Below are 25,093 nucleotides of genomic sequence, written 5' to 3' on the forward strand. Positions count from 1 at the left end.
ACACTGCCTTCCCTACTATTAATCTCTAGGACGCTAGTTCTCAACCACTAAGATACATTTTTAAAGGAGATAATCAGGCAGAAAAATCTATCTTCCCTATCTTTACTACATAGTCTCGGCTGTTTAATGTGCTTCCACCAAAAAGAAGCTCATGTTGCAGATGAGGCCACAATGCTTAAATGTGAGCAGAGTCAGGAAAGAGAAGTCTCACCATGGTCCTTCCACAGTGGCAGCCAGGCTGCTGAGGCATAGATTGAGGGGGCTCTACCAGATAAGGATAAGGTGAGGCACACCAGACAGGTCACCATTCCCCAAAAATCCTCCCCTCTGGTCTCTCCTAGGGCTCAAAGTGTTGGCATCAGCATGCTGGACCTTTTAAGGCCTGTGATGTGCACTGATTTGGTAACACTCACTGAATAATGACTGTGCCAGATGCTGCTAGCTGCTAGATGGGGAGGCATCCTGAAAGAACAAGCAAGGACTAAAAGATTAGAGAAGAAGGGAAAACTTCCATCTGGAGTGACCTGGAAGGATTATATGGTGGGTGAATGGGAATTTTCCAGATGGCTCTGGGCAGAGGAAATTCTAAAGAAGACATGTCAAAGTACAGACGAGAGTGGAATAAACATGTGCGAGACCAGGTCATGAAAGCCTTGACACAGATGATCAAATAGGGGCTTGAATGTTCTGGAGCAAGTGGAGATCAAAGTTGTGCTTAAGGAAGACAAATGTGGGAAAGATGCAGTGGACTGAATGGAGAGGACTAAGAAGAGGCTTTAAGAGGTTACTATAAATATCTCAATATCTACTAAAAGGGGATAGAGGGAGGGAGGGAGAGACAGAACACCCACACAAGGGTCACAGTGAGTAATGGGAAGGAAGAGGTGGCTGGGGTGGTGTAACGGCACAGGGGTGATGGACAGAGGACATGCAGCAAAGGGAAGGCGGGTCAGTTGTAGACATGCCAGGTTGGAGGTACCGGCAGGACATCCCAGAGAAGATACACTACCTGGCTGTGCGATGGAAACGAGGACCCAGGAGGGCCGATGATGGGGAAGAGCCAATGAGAGCTGGTGGCAGAAGTCAAGAAGTTGGGGTCCGGAGAGGGCGCTTCATCTCTAAGTCGGCTAGTCTGGCACATATGGAGATCACCAGAGAAGGAACGCACCAAAGCTAGTCCCGGCCATTGACATGAACTCTTCCAGCTCAGTGGTGGGTCCTGCCAGGAAATCCATGGCTGACATTATGGGTAGTCTTAAATAAGGGAAGCTGAATCCAGGGTCCAGGTTCTTGCTGACAGAGAGCAGAGATGGGTGGACTGGAGCTGGGGGCATGGATAGTGTCGGGGTACAATGGACACCCATCCAGGCAAGGCAGAGTGGTCCCCCTGAGGTGGAAGGGCTGCTTCACACTACTGTCCTGACCAGCCACAGGGCAAGGACAGGGGAGGCATGGGGATAAAGCAGGCAGGGTGGAGGCCTGCCCGCTGCCCTTGGTCTCCCCAGCACCTGTGCCCATCCAGCCTGAAAGGCTTTCTGCTTCCACAGCCAGAGTGAGTGAGGGACTCTTTTACTTGCTCCTGTGGAAGAGTAAGATCTCAGAAGCTCTAGATTCTGGGGAATGGAATATTTGAGAACAGTGTCCTCCGAGACACATTCCTTTCAAGGCGAACTGCAATCCCAGCCTTCATGACACAACTGAGGTCATCCATGTCTTATTCTCCTGACCACGTCTGTCCTGGTAGCCGACGTGGAATAGAGGGCTTGGCATCTCCGGCCCTACGTGTCCTCAAATGTGCAGTGGGAATAATATGTCGCAGATGAAGGTCAGGTGACGTATATATGTGAAAGTACCTCAAAAACTGTGACTCAGATGACAAATACTGGTTGTGGTGTATCTGTCACCCCTGAGAACTTATCCCTGGGTGAAATGAGCTGCTTTATGGGGTGAAAAGGGATAAGCAGCTACTGCCTCCTTCGTTCTTCCTCCCTACTCCTCCCCACCACCATCTTTTCAAGGGAGAAATGCCCTTTTCCTCCTTTAGAGGAAAAATTATGTCCGTTTTTCCTCCCCTGTCAGTTACATGGTCCACCTTCTCTAGTCCACCTTCCCTGTGTGACTATTAGGCTAACAAACTCGAAAAAGCGATACTGACCCCCCACCAGCCCTAAGGACAGCCATGTCCCCACAGTGCCCGTGGAGGGGACAGGAGTGCCAGGTGGGAGGCAACAGAGAGGAAGAGGCCAGGGCTTCAGAGCGAGGGCAGTAACGGGGCAGTGCTCACAACACTCAGGCCCTTCCGTGTCCGATCCAAGCCTTCATCTCACCACACCTGACACGGGGCTTGTCATATACCAGGTCACTAATGAATACTCGTCAGATTAATGAAAAAAAGCGGAAATAAGTAGGAGGGAACCCCAGTCCCAATCTGCACTGCTTTTCCGCTGGTGACAGAACAGCCCCAGACGACTAAGAGAACACAAGTTGGTGGTGTGAGTCACGTGCTACAGGGTCAGCACGATGTCCCTGCCCTAAAACATCAATGGGTGCTAAGAAATTGTGTGTCCTTAAGATATATTCTAAATGCTTGGAGCGGGAGGGTAAGCTTACTAAGAAATTTTTTTGTGTAAAAAACAAATCACCAAGGAATGGTATGGTAAAACAAGAAGTGCTCCTTAATGTATACATTTTGTGCATCTAGGTTTTTTTAAATTAGAGACTTTGTAAGATAAATTCCTCCCTATCACTCACAATGGAATTTATGTTTATTCCATTTCACATCTTTTTATGTTTTAGGTCCTCCTGGCCCCAGGGGTCCAAAAGGTGACAGAGGACAGCAGGGACCCCCTGGTCCCACTGGCAACAAAGGACAGAAAGGAGAAAAGGGGGAGCCTGGCCCTCCTGGCCCCGCCGGAGAGAGGGGCCCTACTGGGCCAGCAGGCCCCCCTGGAGAGCGCGGCGGCAAAGGCTCCAAAGGCTTGCAGGGCCCCAAAGGCTCCCGAGGGTCCCCGGGGAAGCCCGGCCCTCAGGGTCCCAGTGGGGACCCAGGCGCCCCAGGCCCGCCAGGCAAGGATGGACTCCCTGGCCCCCAGGGCCCTCCTGGCTTCCAGGGACTGCAAGGCACTGTGGGGGAGCCCGGGGTGCCTGGACCGCGGGGACTACCAGGCTTGCCTGGGGTACCAGGCATGCCAGGCCCCAAAGGCCCCCCAGGTCCCCCAGGCCCATCAGGGGCAGCGATGCCCCTGGCCCTGCAGAATGAGCCAACGTCAGCACCAGAGGCCAATGGTAAGTGTGGGCTGCTTCATCCCGGGGACAGGGGTGGTGGGCATGCTCACAGCCAGGCCTGCCCCAGCATGCAGCCCCATGCACGCAGCCCCATGCACCCCGTTGCCCCATTTAACTTGGCCGTGAAGGCACCAGGCTGCTCTCACACTCTAGGTGGCGCCACCGAGGCATGTGGTTCTCTAAACACGGTCAGACTCTCTGACATTTGTTTGTTTAGCTGAGTGGGGCCCTCAGGGACAAACATTTCCTTCATGAAAGTCCGAGGCTGGCCACCCTCGACATGTCCTGTCCTTATGTTATGCCCTTCCCCTGGGGATGGGTGTCCCTCAGTAATGTGCAGATGGAACACTCCATTACTGAAGCCCAGACTGTATTTCTTTTGGGGAAGGCGTTGTGGTGCTTCTAGTCCTTTGATAATTCAACCTTTGGCAAAACCCTCAATGTTTGGTGAGCCGCCAGCCCTGTTTTCCTCTCCTCTGACCCACACCTGATTCCACTGGGTTTCCTTCAGCATGAGTCAGGCCATCGTTCCTGTTCGGTGAGCCCAGCTCTGGTTCTGGGTCTCTCGTCCACTGTTTACAGGTTTCACATGATTCCAGACTGACGTTGAGCAGCTGTGCCTGTGTTGTTGGTTCTGTTATTTCTCTCATTGTAAAGACTAATCCAGATGCAGAGGAGCAAAGACCCCGCGTAGACAGTGTCCAGGTTACATAGGTCTGGCTGCTGTGTGCTCTGCAGTCCACCTGCCAGCTTGTCTTCGCTCCTGGAACATCCGTGAAGGGGAGTCAGGGGCTCGGCCATAGTGCTGGGGCTGCCCCGGCCTGCCAGGGGAGCAGGGCCCTAGCTGTCCCCCTGGCGCAGAGCTAAAGAAAGGCACAGAGCTTTCTGTGTTCTGTTTTGTTTTAAAATAATATTTTAAACCTTTGCATTCCCAGGCTGCCCACCTCACTGGAAGAACTTCACAGACAAATGCTACTATTTTTCGGTTGAGAAAGAAATTTTTGAGGATGCAAAACTTTTCTGTGAGGACAAATCCTCACATCTCGTTTTCATAAACACAAGAGAAGAACAGGTATGTTTGCAGCATACTTAGTTGGGAAAAATTGTAATTTAAGGATAGCTAACATCTGGAAGTTGCTTCCTTACTGGGGATTCACAGATACCAAGAATTCAGTTACATAAACACAGAAGGCTGCAGGAGGGAGATTTGGCTTCATGCAATGACAGGAGGTTTCATGGCATGGGAATTATGTCCTCTTGCTTCCCCTGGAGATGCTGCTTTTTCACACCTGAAGATGTGTGACTCCTCCCAGCAGCTGAAAGAACCACGATGCCAAAGAGAGGCCTGGGCACCAGACACCTGTGGAGAGAGAGGCATGAGCACCAGTGGGGTGGAGTGCAAGGGACCAGAAGTGGTCTCAGCAGGGTCAGGAGGAGTGGAGGCCCTGGGAGCGCAGCCCACGTAAGATAATGACAGTGACTGCTCACTGGGCCCCTCCCATGGGCCATGTACTTTTCGCCTTTTAACCTCACAACAACCCTAGAACCAAGGGGTATTATTAATCCACTTTACAGATAACAAAACTGAGGTCCTGAAAGGCTTAACTGCTTTATTCATGGAGCAACAGGTAAATGCAGAGCTGAGACTGAAGTAGTAACAATGCCAGTGCCCTCTTTTTGGTACCACACTGCTCCAGTGACCTCTTTCCCCTTCCCTAAGTGTCCCTGGCAGACACAACCCGGAAAACAGATGTTTCCCACAATAACTGACTGGCAATGAGCATGTGTTCAGGGGCCTGGGCTTTAGAAAATACAGAGCTGGACCCAACCCAGCTCAGCCACTTACTATCTTGGTGATGTAGGTTTCTGTAAAGGCTTAAGGACATCTGGCGTGCAACACACTGGACGTTGGACCTGGTCCAGAGGGAGAGCTCAATAATGCCATTGCTGTTACTGTTACTGCCACATGGGAGGGACAGGTGGTAGAAAAGGAGGAAGCCTGATGGAATTCACTGAGTCAACGGGGTGATTTAGAAGAGGGACAGCATCACTTCAGTATCACTTAAAACTTCTAATAGGAAAAAGTGTCAAAGGCTCAAAAAAGTACAAAACAAAACACATTCAGTGAAAAGAGAACAACAAATGGAGTTTACATGTCCTGATTCTCATCCTCTTTTAAAATGTCCTTTTTTCTAAATGTTGGGGGAAGAAAGTCCCCCAGACATCTGCTCCAAGCAATAGCAACACACTGTCATTGGTTTATTTTTCAGCAATGGATAAAAAGGCAGATCGTAGGGAGAGATAGCCACTGGATCGGCCTCACGGACTCGGAGCAAGAAAATGAATGGAAATGGCTGGACGGGACATCTCCAGAGTATAAGTGAGTGCTCAGAACCTTCCAGGTTGGCAGTCAGACACTCTCTATTCTGTTTTTCACCTATTACCTGACTCTGTACTGTTTCTTCCTTAATGATCTTATATCCTAGATGCTCCTCACACTAAGGCTTTTGGGCCACATAGGGAAATTATGGTTGAGAATCAATATGCTATAAAATAGGTTTTTTCTTTTTTCTTTTTGTGAATTTTTTTCATTTCTATGGATAAAATAAAATATCAGAGACTCATAAAACTCACCATGTGGTACTTGTGGCCAAGGCATTCTCTTTATACGCTGCTATGAAGGATAAGGATGCCCAGACCACCCCAGGCATGAGCAGCGCTCAGCCCAGCCGAGTTTCTGATGAGGGCCGGGGAGCTCCCTTCGAGGTAACACTGTCAGTGCCCCAGACTCTGGTTGGGCTGCTGGCCAGAATGCGTTTATGAACTACAAGTTTATGACTACTACACATCAGAAGTTCAGGTGTACCAGGAACAAAGCTGTATGTGGGATGATCTCCCCCTAAATGTTTGAAGAGTCCCTCTGAATCCAAGATGACCACAGGTCTATACAGGCACAAAGAATGGGAGAACTTTACAGCACCTTCTCGGGCTCCTGGGGCCTCCTCCTACCATGGGGGTATCACATCAGCTTCCTCGCTAACCCAACCCAGAGGTCTCAAGATGACTGAATTGTACAAGCTTGAATTTGACTTCTTCCTCCTCCTGCTTTGCTTTAAATGGATGTGAAAATATGCAACACACTGTACCAATGGAGCAAAACTGATCAAAACTCACCTCTGAATAACCTTTGCTTTGCTGGAGAGAGGGCAGGCTGTGCAGATGCCCAAGCAGGCGTGGGGGCATCATGGCTTCAAGACCCCAGCACCCACAACACACAGAGAGGAGAAAGTGATGTGTCAGGTCTAAGACAGGATCACAGGTATTGAGACCAGACCTGTAGCCATCACCGTCGAGGAGTATGGGTCAGAGGTGTGGAGGGGCCAGACAGTTTTAGAAATGTTTGTGTGTGTGAGCCTGTGCCTGTGAGTATACACACAGAATACTTTCTACTTTTTAAATCCTCCATGTGAAGAGCATGATTAGAGGATATTAGCAGAAACCAAAATAAGACTATTTCTTTACTAAAGAGTGACCAAGCATCAAGATAGAACATTTGAAAACTTTAAGTCACCTATGAAGATGAGCCTCACAAGGCCCCCAGGGCAAGTGGCTGTATGCCTGCTGGCCCAACAGATGTCCTGTGGCTCCCTCTGTACCTGTCCTCAGGGAGAGAAAGGCACACCACACCTTGTTGCTCAGGAGTTTGGCTGACAGCCTGAGGAGAGCACCCAGCATGGCAGCTGTGCTTCAGGAGACCCAAAGCAGCTGTGAGAGTTGACATCTAAAACACTAGCAGGGGAGGGTCTGAGGTGAGGGTGGGAGGCTGAGATTATTCAAGAAAAAGGTAAATCTGTGCTTTTGGAAGTCAAGAGTGCCAGGATCTCTTTTTTAAAGGAGCTGAGGAAGCTAAAAAAAACATCAGTCTCTTCCACTTTTCTCACAGCCACAAATGCAAAAAAGGTCTGGGTTAGACTCACTGAGAAATTCAATCTTAAGCCTTCCTCCAAGAAAAACCCAGATTGGTCCGTATGGAATGGATTGAGCTGGAACACGACTGTCTATTCCAGCTCTCCCAAGGGGTGACTTTTCTCATCTTCCCTGGGCTTCAGCAAGAATTATTTCATTTGGGAGGAGAACACCAGCGTGGGTACCTGGGCCCTGAGAAGGATCACATCACCAGACACCTTTCTGGAAGTCTGCATCCAGCCACAGCCACCCTGGAGCCTCCTGAGAGCTTTGGCTTTTGCGCCCCAGCCACAGCACAGACTGTGCTTCTCATTTTCCACCCACAGGAATCCATGTACATGTAAAATTCCCCAGGATCAAATTTTAAAAGCAAGAATCAATTAGGCAGACATGTCACAAGGCCTCAATAACTAAAGGCCAATTTAACGTGACCTGTAATAATAAACACTGCACAAACTAGAAAAAGAGCGAGTGCAATGAGGGAAATAGCACTGGGTTTCAGGCCTTGGCGCAGCGCCCAAAAGCTGCTTGTCCTTGTGCAGGTCACTCAGTCATGTGAACGTTAATGTCCTCATCTAGAAATGAATATTCCAGAAGGACCTTCATTAGTATTGTGACAATTAAGTGTTAATATATATAAAGCATTTAATACAGTGCTGGGCCTGTGGGAAGTGCTCAAGAAATGTCACCTGCTAGTACTGGTATTATTAACTATTACCTTTATAGTCAAAACTATTTTCATACTAGTCAGTAACTGCAGAATATCACCCCCTAGCATTTACATATTTTACAGTATTCTGGGTGAGATTATGTACAGTATTTCACTCAGACCTCACAGCAGAAGGCGATGACAAGGAGAATGCTCCCTGCCGTGGCCTGAGCATGGGGACTGGGCTACAGGCTTTTGGGAGTCTCCCACCAGGATAAGTCTCCCCAGATATTTCTCCCATCTATTCAGGCTCAATTTTATTCTCCTCCTTGCTTCTATGACCCCTAAGCACTGGCCCATCTGTTCCCCTTTCCCCTGCCACCATCAATGATTTCTTTAGAAATGTTTGTGTGCTTCCCCATGCTTTACCCAGGCTACAGAAGAATCAAGTCTCTCAGATTTCCTCTTACCCTTTTTCCCAAACACAACACACACACACACACACACACACACACACACACACTCTCTCAACCCATTTGAAATTGTTTCAAGCTTTTGTGGTTACTGCTGAAGAGGAAACAGACAAGGGATAAAAGGTCCTCTCCTCTGCCCCTTGCCCCCTCCCACTCCATTTTTTATACTGAGGCTTGGTTGAAAAAAAAAAGCTGAAATAAACAGACAAAAAACAATGGTAACATGGCATGGATGCCAAAGACTGAGGGCACATAAGACCTAAACTAAGGTTTATTTCTAATAGACCCATTGAATTTACAGATTTACCTTATCTTACAGCTACTAGGGAAAAGGAAGGCATAAGAAATATTCTTCAGTTCTCAGGATGGTGGCCCAGAACAGGTTCCCAGATGCTCTGGGTCCACGTACCAGTACCTATAGTATTATTACCAGTCCAGTAATTCCACTTCTAGAAATTTACCAGTTGAAAACAAAATCTCTTATTTGAAAAGATATATACACCCCTGTTTATTACCACATGATTTACAATATCCAAGATATGAAAGCAACCAAAGTACCTATCAACAGATGAGTGGATAAAGAAGATGTGGTACATGATAGGGAATACTACTCAGCCAGAAAAAAGGATGAAATATTGCCATTTGCAAGAACATAGATAGAATTAGAGGATATTATGCTAATTGAAATAAGTCAGAGTAAGATGAGTACCAGATTATTTCACTTCTATGTGGAATCCAAAAAACAAAACAAGCAAACCAGTAAATGAGAAAACAGATGAGAGACAATATTGGTGAAACCAGGCGCATGTCAAAGGTTATCTTTCTTCTCTTGATGGAATAAATACAAGAACATTATTTGGCAGGGGCTGTCACTGTTAATGGAGGCTGCCTAGTGGCATGGGGGAAATGGACACGAGTGGGACGCAGACTCTGTCCACTTTCTCAGAGCAGAACTACAAGGTAGCCTTTTAAGAACTTTCCTGTCCATCCTGCTTGCAGTTGTCCACCTTAGATCACCAGAGATGTGCTTTGTTCCTGGGGGCTTCCCAAACACACCTGAAGCTCCCCTATTCCTCTTGTCCACTTCTTGGATGTCATTTGGTGGGAGTATGCTGTCAGGTTATGAGTTAACAGCTTTCATGTTTACAACGCAAAGATAAAAACATGGGCTGCCTTCTGTCCACACAGACTGCTGCATGTAAAATTACATGTTGAGTTTTTTTAGAACATACCACCAAAGGGTGGTGGGAACCAGAAAGGGACCTTCAGCATCGCCTAATTCACTAATAACTCACTCTGGTCTATGCCTCATGTTTCTGTCAGAGCGACAGTAGGCCACTTAGGCTACAGGAAAGAAATAGTGTAGCAAGAGAAAATTCCACAACAAAGAAACGCTTCTCACTACTAAGATTTTCCTATTTTGTGGCCGGGCTCTTACCAGCAGAAGTTTCTTGGCCATGAAGCTTCAGTCAATCTTGTAGTCGGTGTGAAAATAGTAAGTTGTGAGGTTGGAAGGGGCTATGCCCAAGACGGAGAGTTTGTGCTCTGCCTCTTAAACCCAAAATCCTGGGGAGAGGATGTCACCCACTAGCTGATATGCTAGCATGTTTCCAGCTTACTGGAACAGTGAGTCCAAGTGCTTCCAAGGTTCCTGGTGTACAGAGTCTGCAGCCCGGGTACACATGTGTGTACCCAGCCACTTCTGCAATGTGTGTTGTAATATGGGATTCAGGGATTTTCAGCCCAGGATTCAACCATTCTTCTTCCTAGAATCTACCTGTAAATGAGATGACAACACTATTTAAGATGAAATTCTCCAAAATATATACATTCTGTTGAGCTGACGTGTTCTGTTCTATTACAAGATTGCCGACTGAGGGGATTTGCCACAATCATGCCATGTGATTTTAGATTTTCCAAAGAGATGCTTGGGACTCTGGGTGCTCAGTCTCCAAGTCAAATTGTCCCTGCAGCCGGGCTTTAGGCTACTCCACAGCCCACCAGACGGGCCCACCTCCACCCGACCACCACCACCATAGAGCTGCTGCTCCTCCCACCGCAAAGGAGGCCCTCGGGCACTTGAGCTCATGTAGAATCCCCATGACCTGGAAAAGGAATGGAGAAGGGTGATAATGATTAAATCCTTTCTTACCAAGCTGTTACCTTTTGCTAATGTTATCTTTTATATGCTTGACTTAAAATGACAAGGAAATGCAAGGGAAAAATATTAAGCAGCTCTTCTACCATAAGTCATATTTATACAGTTCCCCAGTGAAGTGAGAAATAACAGATTCAAATGTCTCATCATTATACATTTGGAAATCACAGATCTGAAATTCTGTAAGCAAAACAGAAATCAGAGCTCCTCACATTACTAGCAGAAAGGAATACAATGTATATCCACAAGGTCAAATTGCCCAGGCACTGCTGACATTTCTGGAGGGGTTCTGCAAAGTGGACAGAAATACACAAAAAGCACACATGAAAGTGACCTGTTTTTTCTTCCAGCTTTATCTCTCTCTGGCATCACTGTGGCAGTCTGAGATTTTAGTTCAGTTGCTTCTTGGCTCTGATGTTAAATTCTGTGAGGGCTGGAACGCTGTCTGTTATCTGCACTGCTACGTCACCATCACCCAGCATGATCCCTGGTACACAGTACGTGCTCTGTGGATATCTGTTCAGTGAATGTGTGAATGAATGACTATTTCTAACTCTCCCTAAATATCATCTCATTTTCACTCTCATCAGTTGATGGTTTCATTTTAATTGGCTTTTTATCATTACAGTTATTTAAATGAGGTGGCTCTCATTTTCAAAAAATCTGAAAATACACATTTGGTCGGTGGGGTGGGGTCAATTCTACCCTGTTTCCACACCCTTTAAATTTCAACTGTCTTCCCCACTGCCCTCTAGGTTTCCTAGTCTTAACTGTCAAAGATGGAGAGCAATGAGGGCTCTCTCCTCATAACGTAGAACACGCTGTGGCTGACTGTGGCCTAATGAGTCATTGTTTACGGGAAGCGCCTCCCGCTGCAACCGTTTTTTCAGCCCTTCCCCAGAAGGCAACTTGTCTTCTCAGGCAATAACCACAAGCTTCTGTGCAAGAACCTGCTTCTTAGAGAAACTTTGGCTTTCAGGTTTTGAGTTTTGGAAGCACGTCTAATTGCATGGAAGTAGAATCAAGAACGGTGAACCCTGGCAATGTGGTGTTTTGAGCTGCAGTATCCAAGTTAGCAAGACCCAAGTAAACTCATCCTAAAGAAAACTTGTTTTTAAGAATCTCCCAAAAAAGGTGGTGAAATGTATGGGCCATTTTCAGTAAGATTAAATTACCATTCCTTTTTAAAGCAGTCAACTATCTACAATTTACCCAGAAGACCATAAGCAGGTGTTTGTAATTGTAAGGTCTTGTAAATGTCTGTCAATGGTCTCTGGCTTTCTCTGCCAGAGGCTTTCACTTGTCAGGGACAAAGTATCAAAATGCACAAGGATCCTCTGGGTTCTCATAAGAGTGAGTGAGTGAGTGTGCGTGCGTACATGTGTGTGTGTGTGTGTGTGCAATGTGCTCAGAGTGCATATACAGTCACACGCAAATATATGCACACAGAGGTCAACATTCCAGTACACACTAGAAAGTTATCATTCATGTAACCTTTAAAGGTGGATTTACTCCCTCAGCGTTGTGATGGAGCAGCTCAATGAGTTCATTTCATTGTGGCAAAGATTACAGGCCTGCAGGGCGATGCTTGCTGCATTACATACCACTCTGCAAATAGCTGCTTCTTACTGTGAATAAGAGCATGCATGGCTTTTTAAATGGGGCATTTTCATTCCAGGACAAACGACATGCTCCAGTTTTATTTTTTACATTTCTCTGCTGCTCTTAGGTAAAGAAGACTTTTGCATGACTTGCAAATAACACTCCATTTCTGTTTTGTTAAAAGAAACTGGAAAGCTGGACAGCCAGACAACTGGGGTCATGGCCACGGGCCAGGAGAAGACTGTGCTGGGCTGATTTATGCGGGGCAATGGAACGATTTCCAGTGTGAAGACATTAATAACTTCATTTGTGAAAAAGACAGAGAGAAAGGTAAGCAGTAGAAGGGATTTAAGAAGGAGCTACAGAACTTATACCCTATTAAAGGGTAAGAGGTGATGAGTATAAGGGCTCTGCATGCAGACTCTGCCTTTGAGTTCTAGTTCTAGCCACTTAATAGCTGGGAGGGTTATCAACCTCATGGAAATAATAGGATCACCTTCATGGGGTTGTGAGAACAAGTTAATCAATGCATCTTATGTATAGGAATAATAAATGTTAGATGAACTGGCTTAAGTCCTTATCTCATGTCTGTTAGTTATTCTTTAACATATGGTACTAATGTTATACCTTCTTCATAGAGTCCCCTATGTAGGCAATTTGGGTGGCCAAGCATTAAAGTCCATGTATATTTATTGAGCATCTACTGTGGGCCAGATATGCTAAAAAATGTAGGAAAATAGTCTGTGCTCCCTATAAGCTCGTAAGCCAAAAAGACTTCGTAAATTTTTTTATTTCAAAAGATACTTATCTAAAGTTTCATTTAATACATGACCCTCTTCAGAATGGGTATCTTAGTTTTCTTCTTCAAAACTAGATTTAAAAATTTGTGGTGGGGGAAGGAGGAAATGGGGAATGAATGCTAAAGGGTATGGATTTCATTTTGGAGTGATGAAATGTTCTAAAACTAGACTAAATAGTTCTAAATTGTATAAGTTTCTGAACTTACTAAAACCACTGAATTGTGTACTTTAAATTGGTGAATTGAATATGTGAATTATATCTCGTAAAGTCTTCATTTAAAATGGTGGTGGTAAGCAGAAACCTCAAATACATTTTGTTCAAATTATTTTTGTTAGTAACTCAGGCACAAATTATCCATATATCTATTCCATGGACATTTATTGGATACTGGCGGTATGTCAACTATGGTTCCAAGTGCTAAGGGTCTTGAAATGCATAAGAAACTCCCAGCCGCGTCAGTTGCAGGGGACAATCTCTCACATCTAAACAAGAAATCACGGGTTCCAGTTTGAAATGGTAATTAGGAAGATCCTGAATTTACCTCCTCACATGGACATACCAAGTCTACAGATACATATGGAACAGTTCTTGTGAAAAAACCTAAAAGCCAGCTATCCAACTCCTACACAACCATCAAACAAGGAAAAAGAAAAACACATCAAAGCAGGTAGTAGAGGCTGGGACACAATCTTGCCATAAACCACACCCCTGGTGTAGTGACCCATAATTGAGAGAGAACCCAAAACCCAGAGCTTGTCCTAAGGAACAAAGGGTTTGAATACTAATCAGTGACCCCAGTTTTTAAGACCTGTATCTAAGAGACCAGCCCCCAAAAGTCCAAGCATTTATCTATTGGACCCACAGGCTGTAGTGAACTGAGAAATGGCCCTTAAAAGACTTGCCAGTTTAATCTCACCAGCCTCAAGACCCACTCAGAGGCAGATGACTATACACAGACTTTACATAAAAGAGACTGACTTGCTTATATTAAAACATAAGCCTGAGGCTCAGACATCTACTTTAACACGCACATCTAGATGCCTGCTGGAATACGCACTGAGATGGAGACTGTCAGGTGCCATCTTCATGCCCTACCTCTGCCCTGCTTCAGAGAGCCAATATCCCCTGGAAGGGAGCTTTTACATGTGTCTGGTGCCCCAGTTTTTACATCCAGTGCCCTGGTTTTTGTGGCTGCTGCCCAAGGCTCTAGACGCCAGGGGAAATTGGGTTCCTGGGCTCCATGGGCTGTAACAATCTGAGAGACAGTTCTTTGCAGGCTGCCACCCCAGGGCACTCACTGCACAGACAGCAGGATAAAACACACATTCGTTCTTTTCTGTGAAAGAGGCCTTTTTCTTATCCTAGAGTTTTACCCTGAGAGGTAGGCTATAGATGCTGGTGGGCAGCATTTTTGTGTCATCCCCCTGCCTCACTACAGCTTCCTGGTATCTCCCAGAATGGAGTGTACATCTGAAGCCCTAATTTTTATAGCTACTGCTCAGGAAACACCTCTACCTCACCTGGCTTTGGTGGCCAGTGAAGCTTACACTGTGGTCTCACAGGACTGTATATATTTGCATACTTTAAAAGGTGCTGCCTGAGGGTCTGGCTTCCAGTCAGCCTTAATCTAGATGCTAGCTGAGATCCTTCCCTTTGGAACACTGACTGATTTTGGCACACCCTCAACTACTGGGAGTTATTAAAAACAAAATAGACTGAATAATCACAAAAATTTAAGAAAAAAACAAGAGCTAGGGCAGCGTTGAATGATAAAGCTCATCTAAATGAGGTCACTCCTTCAAGACTGGAAGAAGTGGTCATTTCATCTAATGCACAGAATCCAAAACAGAGAGGGAAGTAAAATGAAGAAACAGAGACATATGTTCAAAATGAAAAAACAAGATAAAACTTCAAGAAAAAAAAACTTTTTTATGAAATAGGGGTAATTTACCTGATAAGTGTTCAAAGTAATGGTTATAAATATATTCACAGAACACAAATGGATGAACATACAAGTTAAACAAAAGATAGAAAATATAAGGAAGTACCAAATAGAACTCACAGAGCTAAATAATACAATAACTGAACTGAAAAAAAAAAAAACACTAGAGCACTTCAACAGCAGACTAAATGAAGTAGAAGAAAGGACCGGTGAAATCAAAGACAGAGCAGTGGAACTCACCCAATCAGAGCAGAAAAAAAGAAAAAAGAATGGGAAAAACTGAAGATACCTTAAGGAACTTTTGAAACAACATCAGCTGACATTCACATTATGGGGCTCCCATGAGGAGAAAGAACAGGGGCAGAAAACTTATTTGAAGAAATAATGGTAGAAAATTTCCCTAACTTGGGGAAGGAAAGGGACATCCAGATCCAGGAAGCTGAGAGAGTTTCAAAGAAGATGAACTCAGACACCCACACCAAGACATATTGCAATTAAAATGTTTAAATTAAAGACAAGGAAATAATCTTAAGAACAAGAGAAAAGCAACTTGATATGTACAAGGGAAACCCCATAAGACAATCAGTGCTTTCTCAGTAGTAACTTTGCAGGTCAGAAGGGAGTGGCATGATATATTCAAAGTGCGAAACAAAAGAACTTCCAAGCATTAATACTGTACCCAGCAAAGTTATCAGTCTGAATTGAAGGATAGATAGTTTTCCAGACAAGCAAAGTGAAAGGAGTCATCACCACTAAATTGGCATTATAAGAATTGTTAAAGGAAATTCCTTACACTGAAAAGAAAAAGGGTGCTAATTAGTAACAAGAAAAGCCATGAAAATATAAATCTCACTGGTAAAGGTAAATACAAAGTAATGGTGGTGGATCAGCCACTTATAAAGCTAGTATAAAGGTTAAAAAAAAAAATAACCATAACTACAATAATAGATAAGGGATACAAAAGATAGAAAGATAAAATATGACATCAAAAACATAAAACATTGGGGGAAGGAACCACCCCACAAAAGGATTAAAAACGGTGGCATGAGAGGTGAGACAGAGGCTTCCTCCTAAAACCGCATATAATACAAAAATATAATTAATATAACTAATCCTGAAAGAGCAACAGTAAAGAAGGCTGCACCAGACTGCATACACCTGGAGAAAAGAATAAGCCTCATGAAACAGGGTAATGTACCAAAGTTGTGGCCCAGCGGGACCCAAGCCCTTCCCCCACCCCAGCTCACCGGTGGGAGGAAGAAAAATGGAGCAGGGAGGGAGTGAAGTCCTGGGACTGATGAACACCTAGCTCTGGAGATCTGCTATGGGAGGACAAACCTACATTACATGGTAATCTTGTGATTAGAGGGGTTGGAAAGCTAAGACAGGCAGAATACCTGGAGAGACTGAGATTTCAGCTGCTGTGGAAAACAGGGATCCATATCTGGCTGCTCGGGGACAAAAGAAAGGTGGGCATCTCAGAGACTTCCTAACAGCAAGAGGGCTGCTAAAGGGGCAAGGATTTCACAGAGCTTACTGCTCAGAGGAAACGACAGGTAGACAAAATTGTGTGGGTGTGCTGTACCTAGCAGGTTGAGAACTTTCACTATCTCAAGGTGCTCCAGCTCCCTGGCTGCCTACGCAGCTCCAAGGCCCCCTTCATGATACACAGCCAGCTGTATCTTCCACCCAGTCAGCCTCACCTGGCTTGCAAACTGGCAAACCCTACCGTGGGGTTAGACCAGCCAGAGAGAAGCCCCACCTACAGCAGCTACAAATGCAAAGCACAGAGGCTTATACCTGTGTCAGCCCACTGGTTCTGGCAATGGAGACAGGCATAGCATCCAGGAAGCAGGAAACAGCTCTTTCCTCCCCTCAGGCACCAACACCACACCCCTGCAACCCCCGACATTGCTCCAGTGGCTGAGCATTTGCAGAGACTACAACTTCTGGACACTAGAGGGTGCCACATACAAATATGAAACATCAAAGGAACCTGGTTCAAAGCAAAATTATGAATACACCAGAGAAAGAGAGTCAAATGAAATCAAAATCATGAATCTTCATGAAAGAGATTGCAAAATAAAAATCATTAACAAGCTCACAGAAGTAAAGAAAAATATTCAAGAACTCAGGAATGAATTCTGTTCGGAGATACAAACATTACAAAACTCCATATCAGATATGAAACATAAAATGGAAGGTTTTACAATAAGATGAGAAATAGTGGAGGAGACAATAAATGAAAAGAAATTAGAGAAGAGGAATACAAAGAAGCTGAGGCACAGAGAGAAAAAAGGATCACTAAGAACAAAAGAATATTGAGAGAAATGTGTGACCAATCCAAAGGGAACAATATTTGCATTATAGGGGTACCAAAAGAAGAAGAGAAAAAGAGATAGAAAGTATCTTTGAGGAGGTAATTGCTGAAAACTTCCCCAATCTGGTCACGGAGATGCACAGATCTCCAAACACAAAGGACCCAAGGATGACAACACCAAAACATATACTAATTAAAATGGCAAAGATCAAGGATAAGGACAGACTATTAAAAGTACCCAGAGAGAGAAATAAGATCACATACAAAGGAATGCCCATCAGGCTATCATCAGACTTCTCAGCAGAAACATTACAGGCCAGAAGGGAGTGGCATGATGTATTTAATGCCATGAAGCAGAAGGGCCTCAAACCAAAAATACTTTATCCAGCAATATTATCATTTAATTTTAAAGGAGGGATTGAACAATTTCCACATAAGCAAAAGCTGAGATAATTTACCTCCCACAAACCATCTCTACAGGGTATTTTGGAGGGACTGCTATAGATGGAAGTGTGCCTAAGGTTTAATAGCTGTCACCAGATGTAATAAAACCACAGTAAAGAAAGTAGAACACCTAAATACTAAACAAATGCAAAAGTCAATCAAGGGATAGAGAAAGAGTACAGAATATGATACCTAATATATGAAGAAGGGAGGGGAAGAAAAAGGAAGATAAAAAAAAGAGCTTTCAGATTGTGTTTGTAATAGCATACTAAGTGACTTAAGTTACACTCTTACATAGTAAGGACATTAACCCTGAACCTTTGGTAGCCATGAATCATTGCAGTAAGTACATACATATCTATAATCACCCTAAATGTAAATGGTCTGAATGCACCAAGCAAAAGATATAGAGTCACTGAATGAAAAAAAAGATAAGAACCATGTATATGCTGCCTACAAGAGACTCACTTTAAACCCAAAGACATACACAGACTAAAAGCGAAGGGATTGAAAAAGATATTTCATGCAAATAATAAAGAGAAAAAAGCAAGAGTTACAGTACTTGTATCAGACAAAATAGACTTCAAAACAAAGAAAGTCACAAGAGACAAAGAAGGACATTACATAATGATAAAGGGGTCAATCCAAAAAGAAGATATAACCATTATAAATATCTATGTGCCCAACACAGGAGCACCTACATACATGAAACAAATACTAACAGAATTAAAAGGAGAAATAGAATGCAATATATTCATTCTAGGAGACTGCAACACACTACTAATTCCAAAGGGTAGTTCAACCAGACAGAAAATAAATAAGGAGACACAGGTACTGAACAACACATTAGAACAGATGGACCTAACAGACATGTACAGAACTGTGCAACCAAAAGCAGCAGGATACACATTCTTCTCAAGTGCACATGGAACATTTTCAAGTAGACCACAAAAAGAGCCTCAGTAAATTCAAAAAGATTGAAATTGTACCAACAAGTTTCTCAGATCACAAAGGTATGAAACTAGTAATAAATTATGCAAAGAAAATGAAAAATCCCACAAACACATGGAGGCTTCATAACATGCTCCTAAATAACCTATGGATCAATTACCAAATAAAAAAAGAGATCAAGCAATATATGGATGCAAATGACAACATAATTCAACACCACAAAAATCTGTGGGATGCAGTGAAGGCCATGCTAAGAGGAAAGTAAATTACAATACAGGCCTACCTCAGGAAAGAAAAACAATCCCATTTGAACACTCTAAACTCACAATTAACTAAAGTAGAGAAAGAAGAAGAAATGAGGTTCAAAGTCAGTAGAAGGAGGGACATAACAAAGATTAGAGCAGAAATAAATAAAATCGAGAAGAATAAAACAATAGAAAGAATCAATGAAAGCAAGAGCTGGTTCTTTCAGAAAATAAACAAAATAGATAAATGCCTAGCCAGAGTTATCAAGACAAAAAGTGAGTCTAGACACATAAACAGAATCAGAAATGAGACAGGGAAAATCACTATGGACATCACAGAAATACAAAGAATTCTTAGAGAATACTATGAAAAATTATATGCTAACTGGATAACCTAGAAGAAATGGGCTTTCTAGAATACTGCAACCTTCTAAGGCTGACCCAGAAAGAAACAGAAAATCCGAACAGACCAATTACCAGCAACGAAATTGAACTGGTAATCAAAAAACTACCCAAGAACAAATCCCCTGGACCTGATACCTTCACCACAGAATTTTATCAAACATTTAGTGAAGACCTAATACCCATCCCCCTTAAAGTTTTCCAAAGAGTACAACAATAGGGAATACTTCCAAACTCATTCTATGAGGTCAGCATCACTCTAATACCAATACCAGGCAAAGACACCACAAAAAAAGAAAATTACAGACCAATATCCCTGATGAACATAGATGTAAAAATATTCAACAAAATATTAGCAAACCAAATTCAAAAATACATCCAAAAAATCATCCACCATGATCAGGTACAATTTATTCCAGGGATGCAACCATGGTACAGTATAGAAAATCCATCAACATCATCCACCACATCAACAAAAAGAAGGACAAAAACCACATGATCATCTCCATAGGTGCTGAAAAAGCATTTGACAAAATTCAACACCCATTAATGATAAAAGCTCTCAACAAAATGGGTATCAGAGGGCAAGTACCTCAACATAATAAAGGCCAAATATGACAAACACACAGCCAACTTCATACTTAACCTGAAAGCCTTTCCTTTAAGATCACAGACAAGACAAGGATGCCCACTCTCCAGTTTTATTCAACCTAGCTCTGGGGGTCCTCGCCACAGCAATTAGACAACACAAAGAAATAGAGGGCATCAGATTTGTAAGGAAGAAGTTAAACTGTCCCTGATTGCAGATGACATGATATTGTATATAAAACACCCTAAAGAATACACTCCAAAACTATTAGATCTAATATCTGAATTCAGCAAAGTTGCAGGATACAAACATAATAAACAGAAATCTGTTGCTTTCCTATACACTAACAATGAACTAGCAAGGGAGAAATCAGAAAAACAATTCCATTCACAGTTGCATCAAAAAGAATAAAATACCTAGGAATAAGCCTAACCAATTAAGTGAAAGACCTATACTTTGAAAACTACCAGACACTCAAGAGAGAAATTAAAGAAGATAACAATAATTGGAAACACATCCCGTGCTCATGGATAGGAAGAATTAATATATTGTCAAAATGGCAATCCTGCCTAAAGCAATCTAGGGATTCAATGCAATCCCTGTCAAAATACCAACCAACAGCATTCTTCAATGAACTAGAGCAAATCGTTCTAAAATTCATATGGAACCACAAAAGACCCCGAATAACCAAAGCAATACTGAGATGGAAGAATAAAGCTGGGGGATTATGCTCCCCAACTTCAAGCTCTACTACAAAGCCACAGTAATCAAGACAATTTGGTATTGGCACAGGAAAAGAACAATAGACCAACGGAACAGACTTGAGAGCCCAGATATAAACCCATATGTATATGGTCAATTAATATACAATAAAGAAGCCGTGGACATACAATGGGGAAATGACAGCCTCTTCAACAACTGGTATTTGGAAAACTGGACAGCTACATGCAAGAGAATGAAACTGGATTACTTTTTAACCCCATATACAAAAGTAAACTTGAAATGGATAAAAGACCTGAATGTAAGTCATGAAACTGTAAAACTCTTAGAAGACAACATAGGCAAAAATCTGAATATAAACATGAGCAACTTTTCCTGAACACATCTTCTCAAGCAAGGGAAACAAAAGCAAAAATGAACACATAGGACTACATCAAACTAAAAAGCTCTGTATAGCAAAGGACAACAGCAACAGAACAAAAAGACATCCTACAGTATGGGAGAATATATTTCTAAACAACATATATGACAAGAGGTTAACATCCAAAATATATAAAGAACTCACATGCCTCAACACCCAAGAAGCAAATAACCCAATTAAAAAATGGGCAGAGGATATGAACAGACAATTCTCAAAAGAAGAAATTCAGATGGCCAACAGGCATGTGAAAAGATGCTCCACATCACTAATCATCAGGTAAATGTAAATTAAAACTACAATGAGATATCACCTCACACCAGTAAAGATAGCCAGCATCGAAAAGACTAAGAACAACAATGCTAGTGAGGATGCAAAGAAAGGGGAACCCTCCTACACTGCTGGTGGAAATGTAAGCTAGTTCAACCATTGTGGAAAGCAATATGGTGGTTCCTAAAAAAACTAAAAATAGAAATACCATTTGACCTGGGAATCCCACTCCTTGGAATTTACCCAAAGAATGCAAGTTCTCAGATTCAAAAAGACATATGCACCCCTATGTTTATTGCAGCACTATTTACAACAGCCAAAATATGGAAGCAAATGAATAAAGAAATGGTGGTACATATACACAATGGAATACTATTCAGCCATAAGAAAGAAACAAATCCTACCATTTGCAACATGGCTGGAGCTGTAGACTATTAAAGTTGGTGAAATAAGCCAGGTGGAGAAAGACAAGTACCAAATGATTTCCCTCATTTGTGGAGTATAACAATGAAGCAAAACTGAAGGAACAAAACAGCAGCAGACTCACAGACTGCAAGAAGGGACTAGTGGTTACCAAAGGGGAGAGGTGTGGGAGGGCAGGTGGGGAGGGAGGGAGATGGGGAGTAAGGGGTATTATGTTTAATGCACATGGTGTGAGGAGTCATGGGGAAAACAGTGTAGCACAGAGAAGGCAAATAGTGACTCTGTGGTATCTTACTACACTTGATAGACAGTGACTGCAATGGGGTATGGGTTGGGACTTGATAATAATGATAAATGTAGTAACCACATTGTTTTTTCTTGTGAAACCTTCATATGAGTGTATACCAATAATACCTTAATAAAAATTAAAAAGAAAACACTTGGTGAAGAAGTATAAATATAGAGCTTTAGAATGCAAACAAATTTAAGTTATCAACTGAAAATAGACTGTTGTAAATAAACGTTGTTATTTGTAAGCCTGATAACCACAAAGCAAAAATCTATAGTAGCTACACAAAAGATAAAGAGAAAAAATCTAAGCATACCACTAAAAAAGTCATCAAGCCACAAAGAAAGCAGAGAAGAAAGAAACATAGAAGAACTACAAAACAGCCAAAAAACAATTAACAAAATGGCAATAAATTCATACCTATCAATAATAATTACTGTAAATGTGAATGGACTAACTTTGCCACATAAGGTAGCTGAATAAATTAAAAAACACCCATCTATATGCTTATAAGAGATTTTGCTTCAGATGTCAGGACACATGCAGATTGAAAGTGAAGGGATAGAGAATGATATTCCACACAAGCAGAAACCAAAAGAAAGTGGGGGTAGCTATAATTATATCAGACAAAATAGACCTTAAATAAAAACTGAAGTAAGAGACAATGAAGGGCATTACATAATGATAAAGGAGTCAATCCAACAAAAAAGATATAACATTTGTAAATATTTATGGACCCAACAGAGGAGCACTTAAATATATAAAGCAAATATTAACAAACATAAAAAGAAAAAGAGAAAACAATGCAATAATAGAAAGGTACTTTAATAATCCTCATATATCAATGGATAGCTCATCCAGAAAGAAAGTCAATGAAGAAATACTAGCCTAAAATGACATGTTAGACCAGATGGACTTAATACATGTTTACAGAACATTCCATCCAGAGCAACAAACATATTCTTCTCAAGTGCATGTGGAACATTCTCTAGGATATGTCATACATTAGGCCACAAAACAAGTCTTAATAAATTTAAGATATGATTTCAATCTTCATATCAAACATCTTTTCTGACCACAATGGTATGAAACTAGAAGTCACAAAAATAAAATTGCAAAGTCCACCAATATGTGGAGATTAAACAACATGCTACTGAACAACTAAAGGACCAAAGAAGAAATTTTTTAAAAAAGAGAAAAAATACTTTGAGACATATGAAAATGGAAATACAGCATACCAAACTTAGAGGATGCAGTAAAAGCAGTTCTGAGGGACATTTATAGCAATAAATATCTACCTTAATAAACAAGAAAAAACTCAAACCTAATTTTATACTTTAAGCAACCATAACAAGAACAAATTATGCCCAAAGTTAGGAAAAGGAAGGAAATAAAGGGCAGAGTGGAAATGAATGAAACACAGACTAAAAAACAATAGAAAATACTAATGAAATTACAACCTGGTTCTTTAAAAAGGTAAACAAAATTGACAAACCTTTAACTAGACTCACAAAAAAAAATGAGAGAGGACTCAAAATCAAAAATGAAAATGAAGACATTACAACTTATACCACATAAATATAAACTATCAAAAGATAGTACTATGAGCAATTATACACCAATAAACTTGACAACCTAGAAGAAATGGATAAATTCCTAGAACCATAAAACCTCCCAATACTGAACCACAAAGAAACAGAAAATTTGAAAAGATCAATTAGTGTTAAGATTGAATCACTAAGCAAAACCCTTCCAAACAATAAGAACCCAGGACCAGATGGCTTCACTGATTAATTCTACCAAATATGCAAAGAAGAATGAATGCCAATCCTTCTCAAGCATTTCCAAAAAACAGAAGAGGAGTAAACACTTTCAAACTAATTTTTTGTGGCCAGCACTACTCTGATACCACAACCAGACAAGAACACTACAAGAAAGGAAAATTACAGACCAATATTCCCAATGAACATAAATGCAAAGATCCTCAACAAAATAATAGCAAACCAAATTCCATAATACATTAAAAGGATCATTCACTATGATCAAGTGGGATTTATTCCAGGAATGCACGGATGGTTCACAATCAAAGGGATACACCACATTAATAAAATGGATGATAAAAATCATATGATTATCTCAATAGATGCAGAAAAGGCATTTGACAAAATTCAGAATACATTTATGATAAAAATTCTCAACAAAATGAGTATACAGGGAATGTACCTCAACATAAGAAAGGCCATATATGACAAACCCACAGGTAATATCATAGTCAGTGGTGAAAAGGTGAAAGCCTTTCCTCTAAGATCAGGAACAAGACAAAGATGTGCCCACTTTCTCCGCTTTTATTCAACATACTATTGGAAGTCCCAGCCAGAGAAATCAGGCAAGAAAAGAAATAAAAGTCATCCAAACTGGGAAGGAGAAATTAAAACTGTCATTATTTGCAAATGACATAATATTATATATGGAAAACCCTAGACTCCATCAAAAAACTGTTAGAACTTTTTAATGAATTTGGTAAAGTTACAGGATACAAAATTAATGTACAGAAGTCTTTTGCACTTTTATACACTAATAAGGAACTATAAAAAAGAGAAATTAAGAAAACAATCTCATATACAGTTCCATCAGAAAGAATAAATACCTAGCAATAAATTTAACCAAGGAGGTGGAAGACCTGTGCACTGAAAACTGTAAGACATTGATGAAAGAAATTAAAGAAGACACAAATAAATGAAGAAGACATAAAAACTATTCTATGGTCATGGTTTGGAAGAATATTAATACAATGTCCATACTGCCCAAAGCAATCTACAGATTCAATGCAATCCCTATCAAAATATCAATGACATTTTTCACAGAAATAGAACAATCCTAGAATTTGTATGGAACCACAATATACCCCAAATAGCCAGTGCAACCTTAAGAAAAAGCAAAGGTAGAGGCATCATGCTCCCTGATTTTGAACTAGACCACAAAACTATAGTGATCAAAACAGTATGGTATTGGCGTAAACAGACACATAGATCAATGGAACAGAATAGAGAGCCCAGAAATAAACACATTAATAGATGGTTAATTAATTGATGATAAAGCTAAGAATATATAATGAGGAAGGACAGTCTCTTCAATAAATAGTGCTG

At 41.8% G+C, this 25,093-nt stretch overlaps 1 protein-coding gene across 2 annotated transcripts in view; it reads left to right on the forward strand.

Annotated features, from left to right (window-relative positions):
* The window catches only part of COLEC12 (collectin subfamily member 12), a 209,531-nt gene that overhangs the window by 174,392 nt on the left and 10,046 nt on the right, over positions 1-25,093 (forward strand). For both annotated transcript variants that reach the window (XM_017671324.3, XM_073212870.1), the window contains 4 exons: positions 2,797-3,285; positions 4,221-4,357; positions 5,556-5,665; positions 12,318-12,463. In XM_017671324.3, the coding sequence (XP_017526813.1) occupies positions 2,797-3,285; positions 4,221-4,357; positions 5,556-5,665; positions 12,318-12,463 (882 nt within the window). The remainder of the gene's footprint in view (positions 1-2,796; positions 3,286-4,220; positions 4,358-5,555; positions 5,666-12,317; positions 12,464-25,093) is intronic.

Source organism: Manis javanica, chromosome 9 (genome assembly GCF_040802235.1).
Source record: "Manis javanica isolate MJ-LG chromosome 9, MJ_LKY, whole genome shotgun sequence".
In the NCBI taxonomy this organism is placed as follows: Eukaryota; Metazoa; Chordata; class Mammalia; order Pholidota; family Manidae; genus Manis; species Manis javanica.